The sequence below is a fragment of the Pteropus alecto genome, unplaced genomic scaffold (genome assembly GCF_000325575.1).
Source record: "Pteropus alecto unplaced genomic scaffold, ASM32557v1 scaffold170, whole genome shotgun sequence".
NCBI classification, from domain to species: Eukaryota; Metazoa; Chordata; class Mammalia; order Chiroptera; family Pteropodidae; genus Pteropus; species Pteropus alecto.
This window is the reverse complement of record NW_006429634.1, coordinates 155251-168415: the sequence shown is the minus strand read 5'-3', so window position 1 is coordinate 168415 and position 13165 is coordinate 155251. Positions and strand designations below refer to the sequence as shown.

General features: G+C 43.3%; 1 protein-coding gene across 1 annotated transcript in view; it reads right to left on the bottom strand.

Moving 5' to 3' along the window:
* Positions 1 to 11166, bottom strand: part of PPIE (peptidylprolyl isomerase E) — a 13957-nt gene extending 2791 nt beyond the window's left edge. Inside the window, exons 1-8 of the mRNA XM_006903959.3 lie at positions 11089 to 11166; positions 9974 to 10072; positions 8855 to 8898; positions 8347 to 8373; positions 7112 to 7193; positions 6511 to 6611; positions 3362 to 3485; positions 1753 to 1938 (exon numbers count right to left, since the gene is read on the bottom strand). Of these exons, the coding sequence (XP_006904021.1) occupies positions 1753 to 1938; positions 3362 to 3485; positions 6511 to 6611; positions 7112 to 7193; positions 8347 to 8373; positions 8855 to 8898; positions 9974 to 10072; positions 11089 to 11119 (694 nt within the window). The 5' untranslated portion in view covers positions 11120 to 11166. The remainder of the gene's footprint in view (positions 1 to 1752; positions 1939 to 3361; positions 3486 to 6510; positions 6612 to 7111; positions 7194 to 8346; positions 8374 to 8854; positions 8899 to 9973; positions 10073 to 11088) is intronic.
* Between the last annotated feature and the right edge of the window lie 1999 nt (positions 11167 to 13165).

The following is a 13165-nucleotide window of genomic DNA, read 5'->3' as shown; positions in this document are numbered from 1 at the left end:
AGATGTGACTGAGAGCCCTGAGACTGGAACTCTGCCTGGGCCAGTGGTTCTCAATGGGGGTGTGTGTGTGGGGGGGGGGTTGGTCCTGTCCCCAGGGACTTCTTGGAAATTTAAATATATTTCTGAATATCAGAAATATTATGGGTTGCTACTGGCATTAGTGGGTTGGGAGGCCTGCAATGCTACATGTTCTGCAATATCTTACAAAATGAGAAATTGTCTCGTATTTTCTTAGATGTTGAAATGTCCTACCAGACAATGGTGTGGGTGGAAGATCTGTTTACAATTTTCTGCACCTAAAACCTAATTCCATCATACATTTAAGCCCAAAGTTTTCTGTTTTTGTTTTTGGCAACTACTATCAAGAGAAGACTGTTCTTTGTTTAACTGAGAGTTTAACCAACTGTATTTACCACTTCGCAAAATCATGTCACCAACAGTAATGCTACCCCTGGTGTCCAAGCTGCTGGTCCACACAGCTGCCTGCATTTCTAGTTGCTGCACCTGAATAATCCTTTGTTACAGAATATTGATTTTTAAAACAATTATATCAGGAGGTAGGATAATCATCTATGAATTCTGCTTCAGCACAGTAAAGAGGGAAACTATAAGCTATCAGAAAAAGGGGGCAATGAGCTTCTATGGAGACAAAGACTCAGCTCTGGGCCACTTCCGTTTTTAGGGGTCAGGAGAGGAGGAGAGCAAAGACTGAGAAAAAGCAGTCAATTAGATAAAAAGAAAACCAGAACCGGGAGGAGTCCTGCCAGCCAAGTGAAGAAAGATTCAAGGAGCAGGAGTTAGCGGTGTAAATGCTGCTGGGAGGCAGAGTAACATGAGGCCGAGAGGTGCCTGTTGGTAAGACGAAGAGGTGGGGCTAGAAGTCTGGATAGAGGAGGATAGAGAGTACAGAAAGCAGGGTGTCTACACAACTTTTTCAAGAAGTTTTGCTTAGACAGGGATGAGAGGCATGGGTGATAGCTGAGGGGGATATGAGTCAAAGGATGATATTTTAAAGGATTGATACCACATGCTTTTATGATGGGCTGCTCTGGCAGAGCAAGGGGATGGAGGATACAAGGCAGCAAGGGCAAACGACTGCAGAAGCCAGGTCCCTAAGTAGGAGCGAGGCGATGGGGTCCAGGCCACAGGCAGAGGGGCTGGCCTGGGGAAGACAGCCCATCCCAGGCCTCAGAGAGAAGACAGAGCATGTGTGAAGAGATGCAGGAGGCCATCCATTAGCTGAGGCAGAGGGCGATGTGGAGGCTTCAGCAGTGAAGGAAGGAATGGAACCATCATCCCTGATTGGGACTGTGGATTAATGAGGAAAACCTAATAAGGCTGCCGAGGGGCCCTGAAGAACTACAGTCAGAAATCTCAAGTGGGACTGTTCAGTGCAGTTCTGTGTTTTTCTTTAGTTGCAAGGGGACTAACCACTGAAATTTTTTACTGAGTAAGTCTGACAAAGAGAGGCGGGCAGTGGGGTTGAGGCAATAAGAGTGAGCTTACAATGAGAAATCACAGAACTCAAGCTAGGATAACACGGAGTATGGACATGGTGGAAGGATGGATAGCGCATGAATGGAAGCAAGCTTACTCTACTCTAGCCAGGCTGAACGCTTCTCCTCTGTGAACTGGTTGGGTCTCCTCCAGTCCCCCGACCCCTCAGCCAGAACCACAGCTCGTCATCCACCCTGCACAGCCAGCCTGCCCCAGCCTGGCCCCACTTGTCACCACCCACTGATGGGGTCCTACCTGGTCCTGTGTGTTTGAGGATAAAGTTCTCATCATCGAATTTCTTCCCGTAGATGGACTTGCCCCCAGTGCCATTGTGGTTGGTGAAATCGCCGCCCTGGCACATGAACTGGGGGATGATGCGGTGGAAGCTGCTTCCCTTGAAGCCAAAGCCCTTCTCGTGGGTGCACAGGCAACGGAAATTCTCTGGGGTTGAGAAAGGACAGGTGTTCAGGTTAAAAACAAACAAACAAACAAATAAAACCTCCCTCTAACTAGACTCTGAAAACTATGTTAGGTTTGTTTAAGTCTTCTTTTAAAATCTTTGTGATGTTGACATCTTAAAGGACTACATGGAATTCTGGTTAAAGGAGGAGTGAATACAGGCATTCTAGCTCGGCCTCATAATAAATTCACCAATTTGGTAGAGTGATTTTTTTTTTTAAAAAAAACAGGATGTTAAAAAAAAACATGGGCAAATCTTTGTGACTTTGGATTTGGTAATGGTCTTTAAATATGACACTAAAAGCACTGGTAACAAAAGGAAAACAGATTAATTAGACTTCATCAAAATTAAAAACTTTTGTGTATCAAAGGACAATCTTAGAGTAGAAAGGCAACTCACACAGAATGGGAGAAAATATCTGCAAATCACATCTAATAAGGGTTTAATATCCAGAACATATAATGAGCTCCTACAACTCAACAACAAAAAGGCAAACAACCCAATTAATAAATGGGCAAAAGACTGAAATAATTCTCCAAAGAAGATATACAAATGGCCAATGAAGCACATGAAAAGATGCTCAACATTAGTCATTAGGGAAATGTAAATCAAAACCACAATGAGATACCACTTCACATCTACTAGGATGGCTATGATATACAGAAAATAACAAATGGGAAAGGTTCTCAGGTTATAGGCTTGTGAATATATTAGGCACCTGAATAATCCAGGTTATTCTCTTTATCTTCTGAAGTAGGAAGCCAATAGATAATGTCTAGCATGAAAAGATCAGGAAGCACCAACATAAATGTGTTATCTACCAATACTGAGGTAAAAACCAAACGTGTCAGCTAAGAGTTGAAATTGGCTGCCTATGAAGAGCAGCACATGGTGTTGGTGGTGAGGGAGGGTAGGAGGACAGCACCTGGGGACTGGGCAGCTGATTTCTACTGTTTTATCAAAATACACTTTGTGAAATTGACTTTATATGTCTGTATAATGAAATTTAGATTAAACAGAAGTCAATATTTAAAAACTGGAAAGAATACTGAAGAAACTGTTAGTTAACAGTATTCTAGAGAGGACTGGATATAGATAGGAGAAAAAGACAAGTTTTAAATGTACTGCCTTCAATATTTTTGGAATCTATGTGTGAGATATTTTTTCTTTTTAAATGAAAACATATTTATTTATATTTTTTACAAAAATATTTAAAAACAGTAAACCAGCACTTATGAAGCCTCAAAAACACCTGCTCTGAATAGATGTTACTAGATCTCAGGATCAAATTTACTCAGGTCAGAAGCAATGTCAAGGGCGTAAGAACCGAGGCATTGAGAACCTTTACAAGGCTCAGTACTCAGCCACCAGCTTCTTGGCTGTCCTGACTGGAGTCCTGCTCACCAGCTGTCATGGGGACGACGTCTGAACGTAGGAGCATCTGGATGCGGCCGGCTGGCTTGTTCCCAATCTTGATGTCCATGTACACCTGAGGATTCGACCGGGCCTTTTTTGCTGTGGGCTCTCCCTGGGCGCGGAAGACACCATTAGGTTAGAGAAGACTCCTCGACTCCCCGAGTAGGACAGTGAGTACTCTTCTGAGCACACGTCCAGAGCCCAACTACAGTGAGCAGGCTGGAGCGAGGTGCTGACCAGGAAGGCCTTGGGCCCTGATGGGGCTGCAGAAGGGAGAGGCCATGGTCACAGCACCCAGCTGGACACCTAGAGAAAGGAGACCTCAGCACTACTCAACTTGAACCCCACCCCGCAGGCATGTTATCTCATCACACTCGCCCTCAGACACCTCGGCTTGCTCCATCCTTCTCTGCAGTCAGAGAACGACGCTTTCCTGGCCCACAATACACAACTCTCAACATCTTCAAACCCCAGCACAAGCCACTCACTTTGGTCCAGTTAAATGGACCTATAATCTTCTTCCTCTGTGCCTAACCCTACACAGTCATAGATTGGCTAAAATAGAAGAGAAGAGAGTGGCCTTCCTGTTTGGGCCTAAGTGCTCAGAAGACAATGGAGGAGGTTGGGCTTTGCTTTGTGCTCCAAGTAGACAAGGCGAGTAGGTAAATAACACATTCAATACAAACCCTCCCATTTATTTGATATTGAAAATTCTATTGACTCTGACCTCTTGTAGTGTGGATAGGTCAAGATATAGGTATTGAACTATCAGACCAAGCACTGGGTTTATTAAGCAAGAAGATATGGTTCCTACCCCTGGTGAATTCGCTATTCAGTGGGGGAGGGTGGCCACAACTGTGAGAGGCACACAGATCCTAGACCGATACAGCCTTGCTTCAAATCTCAGCTCTACCACTTAAAAACTGTGTAAGGTTCGACAAGTTATTTGACCTCACTGTGCTCCAGTTTTGTCCCCTAGAATTGGGAATGATAATAGTACTTATCTCAAAAGATTCTCAATAGTATTAAATATCTGCAAAGCACTTAGAACGGTGCCTGGCATTTGAGCAATAAATATTTACTAAATAAGTAATGTCAAAACAATGCAGTTACAGAACAACACTTTTCTGGCTCACAATACACAGCTCTCAACATCGTGAAACCCCAGCTCAAGTCACTCACCTTAGTCCAGTTAAACGGATCCATATATGTAACATCGCTTCCTTCCATGCTTAGCCCTGCATATCTATGGGCTGGCTACAACGAAAGCAAGGAGGGCAGCCTTTCGGCTTGGACCAGAGTGCTCAGAAGACAATGGAGAAGGCTGGGGCCTTGCTCTACACCCTAAGTAGACGAAGCTAAGCAGAGGACAAGGGGACTTTTAATACAGCCATGACTTTTGTTCCAAAGAAAAAAGTCAAATGTTCGTAATTTGTCTGTGGTTCAGTTTAACAAACGTGCTGAGGTATCGTGGTGGGCACTGAGGACACTATTACTGTCATTTGCTGCTAACAGCAGCAGTAGCACAGTAGTAGCAGCAAATACATGGTACTATTCTAAATGTTCTATGTTTATTAGCTCATTTAGTCCTCATAATCACCCTTGAGATCAGGACAATTATCCCCATTTTATAGATGGGGCACAATGAAGTTCAGTAACTTGCCCAAGGTCACAGAGCTGGTAAGTGGTAAAGCTGGAATTCAAACCTAAACTACTCAATCTCCTCTTCCCAGTCCATGCTTTTTGTTTTGTTTCTCAGTTTTGTTTTCTTTTTTTTTGTACTCAGTCCATGCTCTTAATCACCTTACCCTACCTTACATTTTTATTAACAAGATGCATAATACAAAGCCCCTATCCTGAGTTTGCTTCCTAGAAAGGGAAAGACAATAAGCACTTGAGTCGCCTGTACAAAAGCAGATATACAGGGGAATACAGAGTGTAAAGTGGGGACCACAATATGAAGAGGGGTACTGAAACTGGTGAGGTGGGCAGCATCAAGAACTTGGAGAGCCCCTCTGGACTTTATCTCATGGGACAAGTGATAGGGGAGTCACCGAAAAGGTCTCTGCAGGAGAGTCAGATATCGTCTTTTGCTTTAAAAAGATCATTCTAGCCATCTTTGTGAAAGACTGGAGGAGAGCAAGACTGCAGCCAGAAGACTAATTAGGAAGCTATTGCAATTATCCCAATGAGATGAGAGGCTAAACTGGGACAATAGAACAACTGGGGAGAAGGGATTCAAGAAGATTTAAGAGAAAAACTTAGAACACGATGATGTATTTTCTCTATTTTAAAAAGGGGTCTAGGATGACCCACAGTTACTCCATTGACTGTGAGGGCCATTTATGTGCTCTGCTTTGCATCTAAATTTCTGGCTGAGGTCAACATGTGGATGGATGGTGGCAAATTAACAAGCTTGAGAACACAAGAAGAACAGGATTAGTGAAGGGAGGACATCTACTTTAGATAGAGAGACAGCAGCAATGTCTGAAGCGCAACACTAGAAACAGAGACCAAGAAAGTTACAGCAGATCAGAGGCTGCGAAAAAATCAGACTGACTGCCACTGTTCGGCAGAGAGTAAAGAAAGACGCCATGAGTCAAAAAAGAAACCCAAAGCAACGAAGTTCATAAGGAGGGGAGGCCTGAGAAGCAATGGCCAGAGAGAGATGCCGAGAATCAGGAGAAAGTGCCAAGGAGGGGTTCTCTGAGGAAGGGAGGACCTTGAACCTGTGTTCAGATGGAAGGGATAGTACCATTATCCTGTCCTATCAGCCCTCAGGGAAGAAACAGGAAGACCGTGAGCCTTGTGCCGAATGCTTCAGTGAAAGAGGAGGGCTGATCAGGAGAGGTGAAGAGGAGCACTCACGACCGGTCCTCACCTCAGGCTTCCTCCTTGGCAGCCACCAATCATGAAGCAGTACCCGAGCGGAGCTGAGAAGCTCATGACGCAGAGTACAAGGATGAGAGACCTAAAACCTCTCTTTGGTTCACTCAATAGTGCCTTCACCAAAGTACTGAGTTAATTTTTTATTCTCTTTGCTTTTGTATATATATTTGCAAATTTCCCAAGAGCTTAAAAAGTCTCCTGTGGTAAGTGCCAGCCTCTCCTCTAGAAGCACGCGCCTTCGATCTCACCTCCTGGGTTTCTGCCTTGGGAGGCTCTGAGCCTTCTTCTTCTTTATTCTCTTCCAGAGTCTTCCCAGAAAACTTCTTCAACCAGTCATCATCTGACCAAACTGAAGGGAAAGAATCAAACCAATGTTAAGAGATTTGAGCTATCAGGCAACTGCTAATTAGCTGCTTTGGTCAGCAAAGTGGAACACATTCAGCCAGAGGATTCTGCTCTGGGAACTCCCAACGGCAAGGAAAGTTCCTGTTGGGAATGTTGGCCCTGAAGTATATAGCTCAGCAAGTCTAAGTGAAAAGCTATGCCAATCAGAAAAGTATAGCCTTGCTGGTTCCAGGCCCTTGGTGAAGCATCCCAGGAATGAGAAAACTGGGAAAGATAAGAGATCAGGCAGAGTTTCTCTCATAATGGAAGCAACTGCCGGGAGAAGCTCAAACTCTTTTCATTTACCACAAAAGTGGCAAGTGCCCTTCGCCAACGTGAATCATCCTCTACTCCTGTCCACCAGGAGTAGCACTCAACACCTACTGCCATGTAAACAGTGAGAAAAAATGCAACTAAGGCCACACTGGAGGATGTAATGGGGAATGTGTGCTCGTCCTCACTCACCTGGTCTGGAAGAGCCTTCCTTAATCCTCATTGGTTTGGCCAAATTGACGCGAATTGTCCGTCCAAAGAGTTCAGATTCATTCTGAAAAGATTGAAAATCCAGCACCTGAAGTCAGACTGCTTTTCCATTTGCTTCTGACACATCTGAGACATGCTCATGACTTGCTCTCCCTTAATCCCTGAGCCCCTAACAGCAAAGTTTGCACCCACCAAAAAGCAGCCCTTGGGTTGCAAGGAATTTCCTCCCTGGAGCCATCATACATCTCCTTTCTACAATACCAAGAACCGTGCTAACAAAAGTAACTCCGGGTTCAGAGTGCTCTGAAATTATGAGGATAAGTGTAGTTTCCAAGTACCTGAACTCACCTTCAAAATTCAAGGTCAGCTCTGAAATGGAGAGAAATAATCTCTCTGAGAGCTGAGGAATATGTGTGGTTAATGGGTAACAGAAACCAGGACTAAAGCAGAACCTGACTATCCAAAGATAGCTGGTACCAAGAATGGTCACTTAATGTGAATCTACTTAGAGCAGTGAAGAAAATTTCATGATAAAAAGTGTATTAAAAAGGTTTGACTGGGACTTTATTGTGATGAAACAAAATAAAAATAAATTTCTTATAGTTAAAATTCAGGTTTAACTACACACTAATTTGTAGAACAAAGATGTAACAGCTGCTAATTAATTTGCAGTATTTTTTCCAACAAAATTCTATCAACACTACAGTATGACATCTTGCACATCATAGCTGATATGAAAATCACAAGGATCTCAAAGAGGGCACAAACTCTCAAGAGTGTCATCATTTTCCCCAAGGACTTCTCCAGGACATTCAAGTCATTTGTGTCAGTAGCACCCCCTGTCATTATCCTTATTGAATTTTTCTTCTCAACTGTTAACCAGTCTAACGCTTCATGAAAAGAAATTCTGCCTCTCTTGCAAAATATAAAATTTCCCTGTGCAATTACTTTGCATAGTGTTTGCAATTTATTATCCTAGACGTGGGGTAGCCAGTGAGAGATTAGCCAATAAAGATGATTAGATGTTAAATGGGGAAGGATGTTTGAGTAAGGATTAATCTTGTAAGTGAGTAATTCACAATGAATATTTTTACATGACAATTTTTACTTCCCCATGCAACCTTGTAACTTCAGAGGTTCAGCAAACCAATATATGAACACAAACCCTCTGTACCACCAAAAATAGCTTCAGTAAGAATGAAGATTCTCAGCCATACCATGTTGTCAATAGCTGCTGCAGCATCCTGCCAAGAAAAGACAAGGTACAAGTTTAGCTTCCTGCGGTGTCTAAACATACTCAGTAGCAAAAAAAAAAAAAAAAAAGAGGAAAAGTCATTTCTATATTTACTGCCTAGGTTGTGCATGTGTCTAACAAAGAGCGCTTCCTAGCTGACTTTAGAGCTGATGGTACAGCAATTAGCCATCTGGTAAAAGGCATAAGAAATAGTCACCAGTGCTGCCAGGCAAGAATGTATGATGAGCAGGGCTGCAGGAGCTCTGCAGAGCAAGAGGGGCAGGACTTGGCAGGTCTGAGATGTGAACCACAGCCTAAAATTTAAGTGAGGGAAGTTTTTCTTCAAACAGTACTTCTTATCTCTCTGGATGCATCAGCATGGCCCAGTTAGGCCCAGAAACCTAACCAAATGGAGAACAGCTCCCTCTGTGATCAGTAATAACACTAACACAAGCCAAAGATGAAATATAGGTAACGCAGAATTTTCTCACCTCTGCCAACTCAAATTCAACAAAAGCAAATCCTCGGTGCTTTTCTGAAAAAAGGGAAAACAAAAACAAGTAATTACCATTTAGGGCAATGGGAAAAAACAGATGATCACAAGGAAAGTGAAGTCAGTCACATGTCATATCTAGATATTAGAAATTCAACCCAATCACTATTTTGGAAGAAGAAATCTCATTCTTTAATTCTTTCTAGTTTAAACAGCATTTCTAGCAATATTAAGCTTTTTTTTTTCAGTGAATATAGCTAAATAATGAACTATACTTTTAATCTTTAAGCATTCAGTTCTGCTAACAAAGCCAAATTAAAATCTTAACCTTTGCATGCAAAACAACTAGAACAATGACGTCATTCAACCTATCAGATATTCATTCCAAATACATATTATGAGCATCAACTGTACATAAAGTATGAATCCTAAAACCCAAATAAAGATGCTCATTCTTTATTCTCAGGAAAATGCTGATCTTCCTAGAAAGACTAAACACAGAAGGGTTAATTTAATTAACCAACTGACCTTAGAGAACCAATATAACCTTATTGTTTTTCACAGTTAAAGATCCTAGGTGCAGAGAGTTTAAAGACCTTGCTAATAATCATGCAGGGTCAATGACTGAGCTGGACTTAAAATGCTGATCTTAAAAATGACAACAAAGGTAAAATAGAAAACTGAACTGTAACTGCTATATCTACTAAGGGTAAACTTACCCAGGTGTGCAGAGGCCAAGTCCGCAATGTTGGGGCTAGGCTTTCCAGCTGCTGAGAAGGGAGCGGGTGTGCTGGGGTACCAAGTAGGTAGTTTGAAACAAAAGTAAGGTCCATTTTGAGCCCCATGTACCTCAAAATCTATCTTCCTACTAGGGTAAATTCTGCTTTATCTCAAATCCAACAGATGGGACTCTGCAAAGTTGTTACAGTTCACAATCACAAACCTCAGAACATCCCTTCTGCATCAATATCACTTTCGTGCTGCCCTACTGAGGCACCCTTCAGAACTTTGGTGTATATCAACCATATAATACACTGTGGTAGGACTTTAAAGTTTTCTTTTAAGTTCTTTTCCCAGTAGGAGAATTCTGAACAGGAGAGACATTAAAAGGACTCACCTGTTTCATAATCTAGAGGTATCTGAATATCTGTGATGTCTCCAAAAGGAATAAAAGCAGCATGAAGAACTTTGTCGTCCACCTCCTCTGCAAGTCCACCTGCAAAGAAACCAAAGGCTTTCTGAGTCACTGTCCTTCATTCTTTTGAGAAGTCCCTGCAGCACAGTTAGCATGCTCTAGGCAAGGGGAGGGGTCGTTCCATCCAGTCCTTTGGGTACATACATAAGCACTCCTCTTATCTACTTCTTCATCTATACTTATGAAACACACTGCTCTCTTCACCCTTCTTGCAGACCCTCATCTAGCCCCAGGATGACTGAAATAGCTTCGTAACAGATCTCCCTCTTCTCCACACAGCCGATTAGAATGAGACCGTGCAGATTTTAACCCATCATTTCCCTGCTTAAACTCCTTCAGTTTTCCCACTCTCCTCAAGATAAGGTACAAACTCCTTAGCAGGCTCTTCATAACCGGAGCCCTGACCATCTCTCCAGTCTCTGTCTCTCTACTCCCTCAATTCTCTGGGTTTCCTGAAGTGACCTACTTGCCCCCAAATGTAAGGCTATTTCACACTTTGGGCTTTTGCTCTTGCAAACACACTTTCAGCAAACACACTCGTTCCTACTTTGGCTACCTGGCTAACTCCAGCTCATCAGCTCCGGCGTCACTGCATCCTGAAAGTTTGTTCTCGCCTCTCCAGATGACATTTCTCCCCGCACGCAAGCCCATGTCATCATTGTCCGTCCCCATTAAAGCGCTTATCAAACTGCTGATAGAGGCTATTCTCACGTCTACCTGGCTAGTCTGGGAACCCATTCCTTTAGGGCAAGGGCTGGGCTGAGCCATCGCTGCAAGTTAATGTTTGTAAAATGAATGGGCGCGAGGATTTAGAGGTCCATAATATTCCTCTACCAATCCTCGGTGCCCAGGAGGCAAAAGTGTTCCGGTTAGAGCTTAGTGGACTTGGAAGAGGAAAGATCACGTCTTGGGCTAACACCCTGAAGCAAACCAATACCGCCATAGATCCCGCCGAAGAAGCTGCTCGCCGCCCTCCGCATCCGGCCCCACTGAAACCGGGTTCACCCAGACCCTGGCTAGCGCCCGCGCTTGCTCACCCACGTACAGCACACGCTTGGTAGTGGCCATCTTGCTCCCGCGCTCTCTCTCTCCGGAAGCGGGCGCCTGCCCGCCCCCTTCCCATGGCCCCGCCCCCTCTCGACTCCGCCCCTCCGCTCCGCCCTGTCCCTGCGTCCCGATGCTCGTAGACCCCGCCCACTCCAGCGAGGGTCCAACCTGCCCTAGTAAGCTTCAGGCGCAGCGGGAGTGCACCGTGGTGAGAATAGGGGCGTGGTCCAGATGTTCCCCGCGCTCAGTGCTGTTGGAAAGAATCCTGGGCAGAATCAGCTGGGATCCTCAAATAATAAGACTGTTTTTGGACAGTCTATAAACTAGAAATGGTTTTTACAGTTTTAAATACTTGGGAAAAAAAATTAAAAACAAGAATATCTCGTGACACGTGAAAATGTATGAAATTCAATGTCCATAAAGTTTTATGGGAACACAATCATGCTTATTATATGTGGCTGCTTTCACACTTACAAAGGCAGGAGACCTATGGCCCACAAGGCCTAAAATATTTACCATCTGGCTCTTTAGGAAAAAACTGTGCTGACTCTTGGAATAAACCAACTAATACATAAATCACAGATTGACATACATGGTAGAAAGTAATGAGGCCACTTATTTTAGACAGAGCAGTGGATTAAGAATTCCCTGAGGTTACATTTAAGCTGAAATCTGAAAGAAGGGGAGCCAGAGAGAGAAGGAAGCAGGGAAAAGGATTTCAGAAAGAGGAGACAACTTCTAAACACCCAAGAAACTGAAAGGCCGAACCTGGGCTGACATGAAATCAGGCAGGAAAGGTGGGCAGGGGCCACAACTGGCAGGGCCCTGTAAGCCATGTGGAGGCTTTGGGGGCTTTGAGAAGCTGGTCACATTTATGTTCTAAAATGGACTCTCTCTGACTACCATGCCCAGAAAAGATTGGGGGGAAGCCTGGAGACCAGGAGGTTAACACAATAGACTAGGAAAGAGTTGATGGTCGCTTTCTCCCTCCAGTTCTTACCTGGTCAAGGTTAGGACACCCCAAACATTCAATATCTGAATGCTGCCATTCAGAATGCCAGGAGAGGGCAGTGGAATTCAGTCCACTGAGAGGTGAGTGCTGGAAATATGAAAAAACTATATAAATTCTCAAATGTATATATTCATATATAATAAAATGCAATATGATGGGAAAGAGGAAGTGAAATGAACACATACAGAACATACCTGCTCTGTGTCAGCAATTCCACAGATTTTTAGTCCTCACGAACTTTTTCGGGTACCGATTATCACCCCATTTTACCCATCACACCCAATGAGCTCGAGTAATTTGTTCACAGTAGCAAATAATAACAGTATTGAATTTGTTTATCGAATATACAAAGCTATAGTAACTGTCTTTAGTGGCAGTTTAGCTCTTTTCTAAAGACTTCATTAACTCCTTTGGAGAGATTCCCAAAAGTGACTAGGCCAAAGAACATGCACATCAAAGCAGTTACAATTATTATATAACATCCTACCACCCTCTTAAAATATTCTAGTCTATTTCTTTGAGGTCAGTAATGATCTCAAGCCTAAAAGCAGTTCCCTGGAGGCTATGGAAAGTAGTTGTATCTTTTCACATGGCATTAAGTTTTGGAAACCAATCTTTGGAGACTGTTAGGTAGGTGAAATGAATGGGAGAGTGGAATGCATGGGTTTCTGAAGGAAGACGTTAGACATCATGATCACACTTAGCACAATCTGTATCTACTTTTTAAAATCCCCTTTCTCCTCCTAGAGAAAGAACATTTTGAGAGCGAGACCATGTCAGTTTACCACTGTAACTCTAGGCCACTGCACAAATCCTTGGCATTTAGAAGAGTTTTAATATCTGATGAATGAAGCAGAGAAAAGCTTCTTTCAAATAATGTTGAAATGGAAAATTCTATTCTTAGCATACTGGGTGCCCAGGCCTCCTTTGCAGAGGCTGAATCACAGGACGTGGGCTGCCAACACTGGAGGTACATTTATGTGGAGTGACAGCCCAAGGTGCTAAGTGCCACACAGCAGCGGGAACCCCTAAAAAAAAGAACAAGCCAAATTAAA